General features: G+C 37.7%; 3 protein-coding genes across 4 annotated transcripts; 1 reads left to right on the top strand and 2 right to left on the bottom strand.

Annotated features, from left to right (window-relative positions):
* Positions 1-2,794: 2,794 nt before the first annotated feature.
* On the bottom strand, positions 2,795-8,650 carry LOC120773516 (attractin-like protein 1). The gene is made up of 9 exons (XM_040102475.1): positions 8,114-8,650; positions 7,240-7,458; positions 7,016-7,173; positions 6,810-6,957; positions 5,775-6,749; positions 3,714-5,592; positions 3,562-3,648; positions 3,413-3,494; positions 2,795-3,336 (listed from the first exon to the last, which is right to left on the bottom strand). Exons 1-9 carry the CDS (start codon positions 8,584-8,586, stop codon positions 3,182-3,184), a joined length of 4,176 nt encoding a protein of 1,391 aa, XP_039958409.1. The 5' UTR covers positions 8,587-8,650; the 3' UTR covers positions 2,795-3,181.
* Positions 8,651-9,259: 609 nt separating this feature from the next.
* On the top strand, positions 9,260-12,507 carry LOC120766847 (protein CASC3). 2 transcript variants are annotated; one of them, XM_040092566.1, is made up of 2 exons: positions 9,260-9,365; positions 9,426-12,507. In XM_040092566.1, the coding sequence occupies exon 2, from the start codon at positions 9,449-9,451 to the stop codon at positions 12,140-12,142; it is 2,694 nt and encodes an 897-aa protein (XP_039948500.1). In that variant the 5' UTR covers positions 9,260-9,365; positions 9,426-9,448; the 3' UTR covers positions 12,143-12,507. The 2 variants fall into 2 exon arrangements, with proteins under 2 accessions (XP_039948500.1, XP_039948509.1); XM_040092575.1 differs by having other exon boundaries at positions 9,263-9,365; positions 9,418-12,507.
* A 617-nt stretch (positions 12,508-13,124) lies between these two features.
* On the bottom strand, positions 13,125-16,812 carry LOC120766840 (RNA exonuclease 1 homolog). The gene is made up of 11 exons (XM_040092554.1): positions 16,589-16,812; positions 15,410-16,533; positions 15,147-15,339; positions 14,913-15,079; positions 14,719-14,853; positions 14,560-14,662; positions 14,399-14,501; positions 14,032-14,324; positions 13,668-13,968; positions 13,354-13,613; positions 13,125-13,289 (listed from the first exon to the last, which is right to left on the bottom strand). Exons 1-11 carry the CDS (start codon positions 16,716-16,718, stop codon positions 13,210-13,212), a joined length of 2,889 nt encoding a protein of 962 aa, XP_039948488.1. The 5' UTR covers positions 16,719-16,812; the 3' UTR covers positions 13,125-13,209.
* Between the last annotated feature and the right edge of the window lie 91 nt (positions 16,813-16,903).

Below are 16,903 nucleotides of genomic sequence, written 5' to 3'. Positions count from 1 at the left end.
TTCAGATGGTTGGCAAAATAGACCTCGTTGGCGGCGATAACTCATTCATTTGACTCAAGTTTCTACACAGTGAGTGAAATCCACCTCGAATCGGCACAGTAGGCTCATATAACCGTTTTGCTATACTCCAAGAAATCGATGTCGATTACACATTGTGAATCTCAAAAAATTTCCAACCTGTAGAACATTCTTCGAATTTTTCGAAGTCTATTGTTTCGATCTTTACATGACCGTACAAAGCCTCGGCCCTGCGGTCATGAAGCGATAGTGGAGTAATCGGTTGAACCATCCTCGTACTATGTGTACTTTCTTCACAAATATATAGAAGACTGAAATGCATAGGAAAATTTTCCAAAAAGGCGATTAAAAACAAATGAAAAGTGTATAAGTCCACATTATATACATATGTACATATTAATAACTTGAACTTTTCATTCTCAATCTTGTGTCGTGAAGATACCTTTTATGCCAAAATTCTTCTTCTTCTTAATTGGCTAACGCGATTTCTTGTTTTCGCTACGTCACTCCAATTGGATATTCCAAGCATAGCCAGGTCCTTCTCCACCTGGTCCTTCCAACGGAGTGGAGGACTTCCTGTTCCTCTGCTTCCCCCGACGGGTACAGCGTCGAATACTTTCAGAGCTGGAGTGTTTTCATTCATCCGGACAACATGAACTGGCCAGCGTAGCCGCTGTCTTTTAATTCGCTGAACTATGTCAATGTCGTCATATATCTCATACAGCTCATCGTTCTATCGAATGCGATATTCGCCGTGGCCAACGCGCAAAGGGCCGTAAGTCTTTCGCAGAACTTTTCTCTGGAAAACTCGCAACGTCAACTCATCAGTTGTTGACATCGTCCAAGCCTCTGCACCATATAGCAGGACGGGAATTATGAGTGACTTATAGAGTTTGGTTTTTGTTCGTCGAAAGAGGACTTAACTTCTCAATTGCCTACTCAGTCCGAAGTAGTACCTGTTGGCAAGAGTTATCCTGCGTTGGATTTCCAGGCTGACATTATTGGTGGTGCTTATACTGGTTCCCAAATACACGAAACTATCTATAACTTCAAAGTTATGACTGTCAACAGCGACGTCCCCCTGCGGGTACGGGGGGACCCCTCCGGGTTCGAGGGGAAACCGAATATACCCGCGGTAAGGCATGCCTGTCGTAAGAGGCGACTAAGATCCTGGCCACCAGTCCAGGGCTGTATGGAAGCTCAACTGGTCGTAGCTTCGGCTACAAGGTCAATACCAAAGACTTACACCTGGTACCACGGGGAGCAGTAGCCTCTGGAGTTCGCTCCAGTCTGCTCATTGGGTTTGGCCCTTTGTGGAGATTCGTGGTGGCTGTGGTTAAAACCCAAATCGCGGGAAGAACTGACTTTGTCAGTCGAATGTGGAGTTGCATTGCAACCGGGTGCCGGACCCAAAGTACGGCAGAGGTTTTCAGATGGGCCTCGAGCCCTACCAAGGTGGTTAGTGTGTCCATGCCACACTGCCGATTGGTACTGAAAATCGTTACCCAATTTTCAGGGCGCTGATCGACGCATTCTATTGATCCATTGTGCTTTTGAGCACCGTGGAGTTAAGCTGTCGCCAGTAGGATCCCACGTTAAACACTGTCACATTGTTGTCAACAGTGACGTGAGTGCCAAGTCGCGAGTGCGACGACTGTTTCTTTGATGACAGGAGATATTTCGTCTTGCCCTCGTTCACTGGCAGACCCATCTGCTTTGCTTCCTTGTCCAGTCTGGAGAAAGCAGATCTAACGGCGCGGGTGTTGAGGCCGATGATATCAATGGAGAATGGTTGTCATGTGTAGAAGTTCACGCAAGTGAGGAAAGTTCTCTGATCGCCATTCACTTGGGAGTGGCCAGAAACTATTCTTTTACATATGGCTCAAGCAACTCACGACTTCCGGTCTTTGACCAAGTATCCTCTGGGTAGCCTATGAACATCCGTTTGAAGGCGAGCTAAAGTGAGAAGGCGAAACATCCCCTACATAGGGTTGTGCGCTGGGTTTGGGACCCGCAACATAAAAAAAAACACCCCCAATGAAAGGAAACAACGAGCCAAAATTACGCCGGAATAATTATATTTTCTTCAACTCAAACTGTCGATGCAAGACAAGATCTAATAAGATCCACTGGATCTTAGCCGTATAAATCTTAGACTATTGTATCAAAGCCATCGAACATTTGGTTAGGGTAGAAGGTAAAGAATAAGAGTTCTAATTATTTTTGTTATTTCCAAATGTTTCGAGAATTCAGTAGTGATGACAGCCACTAACCGAATATAAACCCTGAATGTCATGGGAAGAGAATGATGTAATTAAATGAAACATTTCAGAGGGCTGAAGCTTTCCTTTTAGAAAATAATTGGAAAAATGGAATTAGTTGTTTCTTTGAGTTTTTTGTGGTCTCTACATATGAAGAATCGATATCAAGATGACTAAAAACTAAACAAAAACATTTGTATTAGTGTGGTTTATATATGTATGTATTTCAATATGTATATACCCATTTCTCTTGTATTTGGTTAATTTTTAAATCGTCTTTTAACACAGATAATAAAACACTCTACAGCAAAGTTTATATCATTCATATTAGATATTTTACTTAGTATTTTAAATTTTTACAACTGATGGTGTGATTATAATGCAATCATGCATTCAAACAAATAAAAGATATACAAAAATAGGTTGGTTTAAAATGCAAGTTTCAAACTTTTAATAATGTCTTACACTCAAAAACATATAACTTATATTGCGTTATTGTATTAACTTTCTCATTATTTTTTTTTTAATAATATTAATGTCTTTTTAGTTTGCCATTGAGTCTAGCAATTAAAATTGTAGCTATAATAAATAAATTTATGCCCTATTATTTTACAATTATTATTACTAAATGTAAGTGTAATTATTATGTGAAGTAAATCTGTAAATATGCCTTAGTACAGTGTTTTATTATTAATATAATTATGTATTTTGTATAAAGGCATTCATAATATTACTCCTTGAATGGTCGCTACACCGCCATACGCGGTTTTGTTCGATTGATGTACATTTTCGAATGCAGACCAAAGTGTAAACATGCATCCTCCTTGTATGTACGTAGATATATAAATAAAATACTTTTACAAATTTCGCTGTTAAACGTCACAATTAAACTTTTATAAGTATTATGTACAACTATCAGGATGTTGACTTTGTTTTCTTTTGGATTTTGGCTCTTTAGAGTGTTCTATTGAGGGTCGTCGTGGATTGCCCAGTGTTACGAGTGCACTGGCCACGGCCAAACCAGCTGACTGTCCTGCAGGTGCATGCTGCAATCCCCCTATAAATATAAACGTGGAATAAAAATAGATATACTTATGCATGTATATTTTTAATAGTAGTGTTGGAATACTAACCCGTTGGCAAACGAACTAAAAGTGAAAGAACTGCCGCCCGGTTACCACTGCAAGGCTCCAGCGCTATCGGGCTCGGACAATCCTAATTAAGTTTGAAACTATTTTGTTAACAAATCTATTAAACTTTTTAAAATATTATATCCATTTACCTTTTTGCGCTTTTTAGTCAGATGGGTAATACCCTCCATTGTATGAGTTAAATCAATATTATCTCTGTTTTCGATTTCCACTACAACCTGTGTATAATTTTGCGCATAATGAAGAATTAGTACTACATCAATAATGTCTCATAGCTATTTACCTGGGAAAATGGACGGCTAGCCATTTGTTCCATTTCGACAAATAATCGTTGCCTTCTTCGGAACGTATCGTATTTTTGTTTTATTTTCCATAAAACAGCAGCCATAAGTAAAAGCAGCAAGAAACATGTGGAGAATGTGATAAAGAATTGTTGCAGATTCAGCTTCGGATATTGCGAAAAGGCTATCTGTATCCAAATTGGTGGCCGAAAATCATGCACGAACACGTAGAATGTGGTTAAAGAGCTGTTATCTTCCGGTGAATGACCGAAAGTGTATTCAGTTTTTGGAAATCGCTGTCTAAACGTTGAACAATTTATACCAGCATATAAGAATTTCTCTGGAAAACCTGCGCGCTTAACTGAAATGTCCATTTTAGCTGGTACACTACAAGTTATTGTAAAGTCTGCATCGATTTCGGGCTTTTGTGGTGAATTGCGAAAATTAATTTTTGTAAAATGTCTATCTTCCTTCTTGGAGAGATTGAAAGTAAATTGATAATCGATTGTAAGCTCGTAATAGCATGATGATTTTATGGGATCGCCATTATAATGATTCTGAGTATCGCATTTTTCACAATGATCACCCACTATGCCCTTGGTATTGCAGAAGCATTTTCCAGTGTCGGGTTGGCAATTCTCCCCTTGCCCATTGCATTCACATTTTTGACAATGGCCACCATTAATTGGATTGCCCCAATAGCCTTTGCTACATTTCTCACAATGATTACCAGTGGTCAGATTCGAGCATGGTTGTTCACAAATATTATTATCAGGACAATGTGAGTGTCCATTGCAATTGCATGGTGGACAAGATGTGAAGAACCAATGATTTACTTGACACTCGCTCGCATCATACGGTGACAATGCACCGCCAGCAATACAATTGCCCAGACCGGTATTGGAGCCGTCGTCGCACCACCCACAGGCTGGATCATCTAGACATTGTGCACAACTATTATAGAATCCACACTGAGCGCTCGATTGTGTAGCAGTTGAGCGACCATTACCCGTATTGGAAGGCGATGAGCGACACTTGGCAGAGTGTGTAGTCCACTCTCGACACTGACCATAAGGAAAACTAGGCGTATACGCATTGCGATCAACACAGCGTTGTTCATTTTGACACCAAATGCACTCGTCCTCTGTACAATTGTGGCAGCTTGTTAATGTTGCACAGGGTTGTGGACAGATTACATCTTCCCGTGTTCGATTAAAATGTGGTATATTAGACAAATATGGCCTGCAACGATTGTGTTCAGCATCCCAACTGCAGGCAGCATTAGCCGAGCAGGCATGACAGCTATGTAACTGCTCACAAACAGTAATAATCATGAAGTCTTCGGTTTTCTGACAATTTTCTAAACGTTTTATATTTGCAACGGGAACAGCTGCGGGCACAAATTGCTGTTGTTGTTGCTGCTGTTGCTGTTGTTTCTGTTGGTTGCTAGATTCATAAAATAATGTGTTTATTGACGTAGTCTCCCGACAACGTTCCTTTGTGCAGACACCATTCCCGCAATAGGTGCAGCCATATGAGTTCGCCACACAAGATTGACAATTGCTTTGCTCCTGGCAGCGTAGCACATCGTTTAGCAGCTCAGAGGTCAATGTAAGGCGACTTTTCGATGGACATACTACATAGTCATATTGCTCGCGACCGAAGATTGCCGAGCGCTGTACTTGGTTTATGGGAATGCATCGCATTTTCTGCACATCCCAAATACATTTCACACCTGGTCGACCGTTTGTGCACTTTTCTTGTTTTGTATAAAAACTACAATAGCCAGGTGTGAAACGCAACATATCGTTCAACAATTGTCCGTTAAAGCCACCATATATGTAAAGCGAGTCCTCGAAAACAACAGCACTGTGACCAAATCTGGATATAAAAGAGAAAAATGTATAAAAATAAAAATAAGAAAAGATTTGAATTATACGATTGGTTATTGCAATAAAAATATGCTTTAAAAATATGTATTTTTTTTCATTTACATAGTAACTATAATCAAGAGTTTGTAATCAGACAAACAAGAATTTGTGCAATTATGTATTAATCTTTACCTAGCTAGATCTGTTTGCAAGTGTTCTGGCATTTCCTGCGTATGCCACGAATCACAATAGACATCATACACCAACAAATCTTGACTATAACATTTTGCTCCATAGCTCTGAGAGGTATCATTATGAGTGTTGCCGCCAAATACCATCATGAGTCCATGATTAATGAAGTTAGCTGTGTGAAGTAATCGTGCACTGGGTGCTGCAGACAGTAGAGTCCACGTACGTGTTGCGGGCTCATAAGCGTATAATTTTGAGCTTAGCACCTGGCTTGACTCACTCTCCGATATAATGCCACCGTAAACATATACTTTTTCCGTCAAATAATCAAAAGCTGCACTATGTCCAAAACCACCTTTTACCACATAGCCGTAAGTCTCAATGATCTTCCATTCACGTGTACCGAAATTAAATTCTTGTACAGTATTCAGGTAACCATATTGTGGTGAATGTCCGAAAATAGCAATCATATATTGATAATTGTTTTTGTCGCCGAAACCCGGTACTAATGTTGCCGTATGACCTGCTACACGCAAAGGCCCACACATAACATACGACGTTAGACCCGTTGAGTTACATGCATCGCTTTTAACTGTTATATTTTCCCAGGTTTTAGCAGACACATCAAACGCCCATAACTCATTAGATACGCCACGACCCTCGATTACACCACCGTACATGAAAATTTTATCACCATACATAACGGTAGAAGCTCCATACCGTTTTTCGGGTACACTACCGCCACCCTCAATATGTAAGGTTTCCCATACATTGCCATTGAAATCGTATGTGGTCATAAGTTCACCACGCCCATATGACTCTCCACCAATTATATGAAGTGTATCACGCCATACAGCAGAACCGTGTGAAGCGGTTCCGGGTGGAGGGGGTGATTGTGTCGGATAAATTGTGGACCAAACACCAAGTGCCCTGAGTTGGCCACAATCATTTCCGCCAAAACCTTCATTACACAGGCATCTAAAATGCGACAATGTTTTAAGATGTTTTACAAAATAAATAATTTGTTTAAACTTTTACCGTTCGTCGTCTTCTTTGCATCTGCCCTGTCCTTTATCCTCTGAACAGCCATTAGGACATGCGGCTACGTCACAAGCCTCACCTTTGTATAAGTTATCGCAAATACAGTCTCCTTCACTACATCTGCCGTGACCAGAACATTCGAGCTCTAATTTGAAAAATGTATACGTAAAATAAGTATTAAAGTTAGAATATAATACAGTTACCTTCTGTCGCTGTAGGGCATCCATCCATCTTGTAAGAGAGATTGAAACCAGACATATTGTAAGCGTCATCACTGAAGAAATGAAGTAGCGCTGTACCCGAACGGGCAATTACTTGTGGTACTTTTCGTATCGCAAAATTATCTCTGTACATAAGCCCGCTAAAAATATATTTATATATACTGGTTATAAAATTCCTTTAATATTTCATAATTAAATTATCTTACCTAAAAACTGCTAAGAGAGGTGAATCTACACTGTCGCCATCGTAAATATACAAGTGATCCCAACCGCATTCCGTGGCAAATTCACGCAAATGAATTCGAATGGAAGGTGTTCGCAGTGAATTTGTGTGGGGATGTCGAGTATCAATCAGCCAACTGCACTTAACACTTACTGAGTAATTTCCTTGACCATCGTGAATAGTTCCAGATGGATGATATAATCTTTAAATAAGAAATGAATTAACATAAACTATATTTTTCAGAAACCTTTGTTATCTGTTAAACTTAAATTTATATGAAGTAGTGGAATATTTTTTTTTTTGCATTTGGTAAATACTTAGAACATACCATAAAAACATGAGTTGCTGTACCCTTTTACAAAAAAAAAAAAAATTGAAAGGTTTGTGTGATTAGCTTAATTATCACAAAACAAAAATTTCGATCATTTTATGTTACCCATCATTAACGATAAAATAAAGTTGAAGATTACAATCTTTTATTTATGTGCCTGTGTATACAAACATATGAACGTAATAATTCAGAAATATTGTATGACTGGCACTTTATATTTAGGAAGCAGATAAGAAATTTTACTAATTATGTAAATATGTTAAATGTTACGGCTGTTAGAGAAATTGGACTTGTAATAAGTAAATGCTTGATTTAACACTTGCTATACAATAACACAAGTGTTATGCAGAAGCCAGAAAATTACTAAAAGACAACATAACAAACGAGTACTAATCAATAATACTATTCATAAGTATTAAACAAGAAACTAGGAGAAATGTACTTATTTACATAGTCAACAATATTTTTCGTTTTGAGTTATGTTATTACGAGACCTTAAAAATCTATATGTTTCCATAATACTTACCTCACTTTACCTCCACAGAACTGGCATTCTGGCCCTTGCCAACCATCAGCACATAGGCATTGCCCATCTTTCTGACACTGACCTTCATTTTGGCAGTGGTTGCCCTGAACTGTACAATTAAAAGCAGAAACTCGGCTCAATTCACTAAAACAGCCGTGGAAGATTAATAGTAGAAGAAGGAGTAGACATTTCCGCCGGTATTTCGCATTGAATATGGGAAAGTTCTGCGCAGGTGAAATTGATGCTACCATGACTGAAATGTTACAGTTGGAAGACGATAGCATGGGCAATCTTAAAGGCCTCAGCGACTTAGTAGATAAAAAAATATTTAAATCTGCCAGTGAATTTTGCTTTATTCTATCTTTATTTTGGGAACACCATTCCAACGGTGAATTCTGCGGCTGCAAATCTCTTCTGTCATTTTCAATCACTTTTTTCCTGTAGCATATGAACTGTGTCAAAGCCACACACATTTTTAATTTTGATTATTCTATTAAATTATTTAAAATTGCTCGTTTATTTTATTTTACAATCTTTCACTCACATTTTTTAAAATATTTTCAACAAAACTGTTAACGCCTTAAAAAACTAAACTAAATAAAAATGTTTCACGGATCCACCACCCCACTCTTTGTCTATGTGCCAAATGATTATTTTGCTTCCTTTAACTTTTAAATCACAGTTTACGATTCAAATACTATTTCAATATATCCCAACGAAAATTAAAACAATTCAAACAATTAAAATATTATTTATTGAGTCTAGTTTTGCAAGAACAATTTATTTTCAGACATTTTCTTTTCGAACTTTCTTTGACTTTTCCCTTTTGCAACAACAATTCGTAGTTTTGTACCTTGCCAGACCAATATTCAGCTCAATCTCAAGTACATATATGCGAACAACTTTTTGTAATATAAAAAACTATTTAAACACTTTGCACTTAATATGGAATATTTGAATGAATTTCATTTAAACACTCAATAGTTTTCTATTTATTTAACTTAAATATAGTTTTTTAATAAAATCATGTGTTAAGAATTTTATTAATATACTTCTCGATAGGTAGCATCATTCTGGGGATTTAAAATGCATCCCTGTTTATTTCTTTTCGCTCTTCGGGTTTATACACGACTGCGAACTTTCTATTTTCTGTGATTGCGTTGTGTGCAGGAACACCTTTTTTCAAGAAAATATTAGGTTCAGCAAATTAATAAAGGTGTGTGATACCATAAAGAATAATTTATTGGAAAAGGTAAACAGCAGAAATAAAGTTAAATCAATATACGAACATCTAAAGTGCACAGATTTTTAGGTTTATACTAATTAAAAGAAGAAATGGCTGAAGTTGAGAAAGTTTCAGCTACAGCAACGAGCCTTCCTGAGGCGGCTGCTGCCACAGATATACCTTTATCCGAAATAGGCGAGGCAACCGGCAATAATGTGTTGGAGTTCGGAACTTCGCCAACTCAAGAACCTTCAAGTAACTCCCATCCCCATGATTCAGAATATGATACAGCATCAGATCTAGAAGGTGGCGGAGAAGAGTACGATGATGATGAGGATGATGACGATTTAGATGACGAAAGTATGACGGATGGAGAAAGCATGACTGACGATGATGATGACGACGACGACGACGAAGAAGATGGAAGACAAGGTAATATAAGTTTAGAGAAAGCAGAAATAGAAGCACAAAAGAAAGTAGATGAGGACCGTAGCAACCCGCAATATATACCTAAGCGGGGAACATTCTATGAACATGATGATCGTACTGCTGAAGTGGACGCCGATAGATCAATAAATTTGGATGAAGTCGGAGAAATGCAAGAAGGAGGTGTTGGTGGATCGAAACCACCACAATCGCCTACCATATCACAAGCATCGAAAACAATGAAAAAATGGCAAGCAGCTTCTGCTGTAGAACGTTGGAGTCACGATCGATTTGATGCTTCAGAGCAGGCTCCAAAGTCGCGATCTGAATTGGTTTCTGCATATGGGTATGATATTCGTACAGAAGATGCGCCACCACGAGCACGCCGACGCCGTCGGTATGGCCGTGGTCCTAGTAAATATTCTCGTAATTGGGAAGATGAAAGTGCTTACCTTAAAGCAAGTAATAAAGAACGTAAGCCACCACGCGCCTCAGACTTTCCAAGTTTGAATGAGCGCAGTGTTCATAAAACAAGAAAAACACCAGTCACGCGTGAAGAAAAAGAAAATAGAGCTGATAAACGGTCTAGTGCAGAAAAGCAAGTTAGTACTTCACGACCTATTCCGTTACAAGATGAACGCCGCGACGTCAAAGTTAGTAGTAGTAAAGGAAAAACTTTTAGTCATCAAGCAAACCTAGGTGGTCGGCAAGCACCAATGGAATTTAAGCAAAAACAACGTAATGCCCGTCAGATTAACAGTTCATATAAAGACTCTCAAAATAACCGCAACGATGGACAGTATGAACGAGGGAATAACCGGCATTCAGCTAACTCGCAGGCAAATTCTGGGATGACAGACTATAATCAACAAAAAGCTGGCAATGGCAAGACGCAAACACATTCCAGGTACTCTCAAGCAGAGGGTACGTATGGTGCGGTACCCATCAGTGGTGGTGGCAACAATCATCAATCTTACCAACAGCAAAAGCAAAAATCTCAATTACAACCGAATCAGCAACAATCCTCAACGGCATCCATACGCCAGCAGTCGCAACAAAACAGTTCGCCTACCACATCTAATTTATCTCAACGTCTGCAGCAAGTTCAGAATCGCAACGATCCAAGTCACGTAGGCAGTGTTCAAATGCATGCTCTAGCTTCACAAAATCAACTAGCTGGTCAACAAAAACAATTAGCTGGTGCTAACGTTGTACTCAATAATCAACAAGGTAATCAACAGTCTCAAGCAATACAACAGATATCGCAGGAACAACGCGGTCCACCAAAGCGATATTCAAGTCTTCGTCGTTCACAGCATGAAGCACAACATATAACAGATCAAATGCAGCAAATGCATATACAACAGCAGCAACCACCCATTCTAATGCAAGATCAACACATGATGCAAGCCAATCTTATGCAGCTTTATCATCAAGAAAATTTGCAAGCCATGCAAGCTTTGCAAGCTAATCAAAATCCCAGTCAACCACCGAAATCCACTTCGGGATATGCTTCAGTACCAACACCAACTCAAGGACCACCTTATGCTAATTCTGGGAGTACTGCGACTGCTCCGGGATCATTTTATGTCACTTCACCTGATGTATATACTGCTACTGCGGCAGCTAGTCCACAAGCGCAACCTCCTGGTCAATATGCGCAACCGGCACCGCCAAACTACCTGCCACCATCCTCAGCTACAACCCCGAACAATCTCGCCTATGCTGGAGGTCAGCCAACGGCAACCACGCCACAAGTGGCTGGGGCTCCTCCAACTTCATTTGGGTCCACATCTTCTGGGCCACCCCCAACAGCGGCTACTGCTACGGGAGCTGCCACACCAAACGCCAATTCAAACTTTTCAAATTATCAAAATTACAATACCGTTGGTGGAACCACATATTTCGTGCCACCTGCACAGGCAACCACTCGTCCAGTGGTATTACCTCAAAGACGTCCAACTAACGCTATACCTATATTACCACCATCAGAGAAAAATAAGCAACGCCCCGTAGACGCGAAGGATGAGGCAAAAGCGCTTGCTACCAATTCAGCATCACAAGGTAATGCACAATCATCGGCGCCCATTGGAAGCGCTGAAAATATTGATCATATTATTGACAACATGTTTGTCCAACGTCCGGCTTTCCAGCCACCACAGCCACCAGCTAATCCAACTCGCAAAAGTTCCTCACCATCTTTAACTGCAGACAATAGCGGTGGAGATAATAGTAGTTGTGGTGGTAGCGGCCTGATCAATTCCTCACTTTCCGATGAGATGAATATTCCCGCAAACAGCGAAAAATCCTCGAACAATTCAGAGAATGGTCAATTGGAAAAAACTGTTAACAACCCTATGATACTAACGAAAGAATGAGTTTCATTTGTTTGGTCCGCATAAATATTAATTAGAAATAGCAAAATTTCCCAAAACTAAAAGAAATAACATATGTATATCATATCCTAATGTGAATTACTATGATGCGATTTTAAATCACCAAGTGCAAAATCATCGAAAATGCATGGAGCTTTTCTTCGAATCTACCATTGGGTCATGTCAAAGAATTTATAAAGATGCTTCTGTTTTATTGCTTAACTCTTTATTCTGTCAAAAGTTAATACGTATTTACATATGCATACATATATGTATATATACATGGATTTTAATCAATTAACTGTAGTTTTAAAGAATGTAGCAAAGAATTACGATATCTTAAAAAAATTTGTTATATGAAATATAAATTGTAATCTATAATTACTGTATCTATAATTAACTTTTTCTTCAGAAAAATACAAACACTTTATTTATTCAACCAATTTTTGCCGTTATTATGTTAAAAATATTAAAGATGTGAGTAATAAGTTTGAGTCGCGCGAATTACAGTGTCCGTATTTACAGTAAAATTTTATATTAAGAATAATCATATAAAATTAAATAAACGAATTACCGCTGTTTGTGATCATAATTTCCTGTCCGCAGGTGACTTTGTATTTGATGACCTCAAGATGCAACTAGTCGAAAGTTTTCCCCATATTAAAATTTTTAATGCAGAATACGAAGCTTAACTTCATCATTAAAAATTTCCTTTATACTAATAACCTAAAAAAGTTAAATTTAAGAAATTACGCGAAAGCTTTCATAAGCCTAATTTGAAACTCTTAAATTACTATTCTTCCTTTGTTTTGTGCAATTGAATACCAAAATATTATGACTTTAAATATAAATATCATTTTATTATGCAATATTTTACTTGACTCACAATGATAAGAAAAATAACCTAAACTTGTTTTCAATAGTCTAAATAAAAAAATACCGGGTAACATGATGTAACTTTCACACGTACATAAGTACATTGTAATATGTTTAAATAATAATTTGTTCATATTTTATTAAGTGATGTAATAAATCCTCACTGCCATACTGATTTTAAAAATTAAATATGCTCAACTAATTTTATTACGAAGATAGAATTTCACTAACTGTATACAGACTTCAGCATCCTCTGCACTATCGTGACCAGCCTCTGAAAATTCCATTAGATACATACAATTAATCATAGAGACGAAAATAAAATTATAAGTATTCACCATTTTCTTGAATGATCCGTTTTAAATTTTCAATGCATAAAGTTTTGAGAGCACGCTTCTTTGGCGGTCCCATTTTGTGTGGAAATAGTACCGACGTATCTACTACTACACTGTGTATCAGCTTTAAAGCCTTAAGATCGCTATCTAAACTGTGGCCGACTAGAATGGTTTTAGAATGAAACATCGACATCAGAATAGCTTGCACATCACGTAAGGTTCTTGTTTCGCACTTCAACATCGCCTCAGTAATCCCAGAATAGCTAAACAAAATAAATAGTTTTATGGACATTTCTGTATGTGTCACTATTACTTACACCGTGTTGTAATCGACAATTTTATTTTCTGGTTTAACTAGCGCATCGTACACTGTGCGTCCATTGATGTCCACAACTGTAACGCGTGTCAATTCTATGCCCATTGTTGTGTAGCACATTTCGCAATCTAGTGCATAAATATCTTTTTTTGTCGGTATATAATCGCCATCCTTTTTAATTGTAGTAATATAGCCGGTAAGATTATCGTAATCTACATAATCCGCAACATGATAATTAGCATACGAGCAGCCAGGTGTACCAGCTGGTTGTTGACAACAACGGTGATGATTGTCGGCGAATCCTTATTAGGTTAATGATGTAGGTTAGTACTTGAATTTTTATGTCATATGAAATAAAATTATACCTCTACGATAACCTGCACTTTTTGGATGATAATTGCACTCATCCACACATATTTCATCATAAATTTTCAAATTGAACACTTTTCCGCAACGACTGCAATAACGTTCATCTGCATTGGGACGTCGCGAGGGCCTCGAACTGGTTATAATTGCAATGCCAGGACCGTTTCCAGGTCGTGGAAACCCATTCGATGTCAACTGCTCCTCAGTAAGACATAATTCGTACACCATATCGTATGCTTTGTCGCCAGGCAACTTATCAAAGGGTTCATTGCCATCGCTCGCATCACTTCTTCTGCATTAATTTTATAACGTCTGTTAACATGCTTCGTTCATATATATACACATATTGTATGATATCAAGCTTACATTTTTTTCTGCACACTCCAAGTATTCGTTTTGGCTAGTTTCCCAGCTAGTATGACTTCATGAGATAGCATCCTGTTGGTGTCGGCTGGTTTATTTCCAGAATCTTAAAATGAGTATATTATTCAAATTATTCACTTATTAAATATTAAAAAGACCAGTACCGGTTGCTTCCTTTCTTAGTTTATTTATGGCTAACAAAGCGCTACTTTTATAAATAACTGGCGTATTACATTTTTTTAAAACAGCTAGCTCTTCTGTTTGTGCCTGCATTAATAGTGGTAAGATAAAAAATAAAGCAATGCGTTTGAAAACATATTTACCCGTTCCCAAGCATCGGCCATATTTGGATATATGGCCAAGCAATGTTTTACCATCATTTCGTAATACTGCATACGAATATTAAATGATATTTTTGATGAGTTTGCCTCTAGCACTGGTGGTTTCGCGGGTTTTATCTAAAGAAAAATATATTATTATGAACATATTAATAAAAGTTGTATAACACAAAACTTACAGCTTCTTTTGTCGCCAATGCTGCGGTAATTTTGTGGGCAACCCGTTCACCTTTTTTGGTTGTTTGTGCTGGTGTAAATGCCGGCTGTTTCCCCGCTTTAAGCTCTTCTACTTTCTTTTTTGCCCGCTCCAAAGCAATTATGTTGGCGACGGGCGCAATGGTACGAGCTAGAAAAATAAAAATTCAAAAGGACTTTCAATTGTAATTTCCATTTTGTTAACTAAAATATATTACTTATACGAGGCGGTGGTGTTAAATAACTTTTTGGTATAAGTGGTGTTAGCTGGCTCTGGCTCTTTTCTTTTGCCTTACGTAAAGCTTCAGTTGCTTCCCGCACTTTTTCCTCAGCTTCACGTACCGCCGTTTCCACTACTGTAGCTTCCTCTTCTCTTTTGCGATGCATCGCAGATTGTCGATTGAAAATAGCCTATAATTGTACCGGATAATAAAATATAGCCTCTATAAGTCACTCATAATACTTTGGGATATTTGCTTACTTGCATGGCATTGCGTATGTGATCGGGTTTTCGCAATAAAAGAGGAGATTGTACTTTTAACTTGTCTGCGTTGTGATAAGCAACCCGCTTCTTTTGTAAGGAGTTGGTAACATATTCATCTTCTTGTGATTGGTGACGTTTCAATGCTTTAGATTCATTGCTACTCTTGAGTTCGCCATTATTATCTTTATGCATGGAAGCAAAATCCTTTTCCAGTTGTTCGTATATCATTTGACATTCCTTATTAATCTCTTCCGTGATGGGAAACTGCTCTGTACTTTCTGTTGATGTATGTGGTGAAATAGGACCCACCGGTGTCGATAATTTGCTGTCTCTGTTAATTTTATTTGATGAGCTGTGATTTGATTTTGAAGATTTTTTTGAACTACTGCGATGCTTTGAGCCTTCTTTAACTTCCGATAAAGTTGACGAAGGCCTACTCTTTGATGAAGAAGATTTTGATGACGAAGTATTCTTGTAGTCTTTTTCATGTTTATGTTTTCTGTCATCTTTTTTGGAGTGCTCGTCGTGCCTGGATTCCTTGTGTTTTCGATTTTCTGTTTTGTGTATGTTTTTATTTTCTTCTTTGGAAATGACTTTTAACCGACTTTCTTTGTTAAGCGATCTATCCTTTGAAACCGATATATCTTTAATAATTGGAGTTTCCTTTTTTTGTTTTATATCCTTACTACTACGTCGAGAACTTTTTTTCTCTTCATTGCTAATTACGTATTTTTTAGATATTATTATGTTCGCTTCTTCAGCATTATTAATTTTATTTTGATTATCTTCCTTTCTAGTATTAGATGGCATTTCACCATTTTGCCTAACATCTTTTACAACCTCAGTTTCTAGTATTTCACCAAGTTCGTTTAACTCCTCTTCACAATCGTCAAGATTTAAACTAAACAATTCATTATCATCATTTTTGCATGTTGCTGGAATATAAATGGGGGCACGTAATTCAAACCCTAAAGGAGGTTTTGAAGGGCTAGCATTTAAGGCTGGTTTCTCGGGTTGATACTCCAGTTTTGGTTTTGATTTAGTAATCGTTGGTAAGGGCAGCAGTTTTGGAGAAGGTTTATAGTCCGGCACAGACACATTATTTGTTGTTTGATTTTCATCTGAGATGTATGTAAATGTAATAAAAACTTTAATATTCATATAAAAAATACACACCTTTACGCACATGCTTAAAATGACAGTACGGCCTTTGGCAAGATTGTGTTCCAGTATTCTGATTATTGCTATTTGTTCCCGTAAAATAAGGACAAGGAAATCCCTTAAATAAACCAAGTGAAGGTAACATATTATTGCTTCCTTTCTTTAGAAAGTCATTGTGCAACACAAATATTCTTGTTTGTTTGAGTTCATTATACCAGAAAATTACTTGTTCGCTTTAGATAACAATGTTACCGGTATATGAAAATTTTAGAATTTCTTAAACTATGTACAGGGTGGTGCAAGTTAAAAAAAAAATTTAAATATGGAATA

The sequence above is a fragment of the Bactrocera tryoni genome, chromosome 1 (assembly GCF_016617805.1).
Source record: "Bactrocera tryoni isolate S06 chromosome 1, CSIRO_BtryS06_freeze2, whole genome shotgun sequence".
NCBI lineage: Eukaryota > Metazoa > Arthropoda > Insecta > Diptera > Tephritidae > Bactrocera > Bactrocera tryoni.
This window is presented reverse-complemented; position numbering and strand designations above follow the sequence as displayed.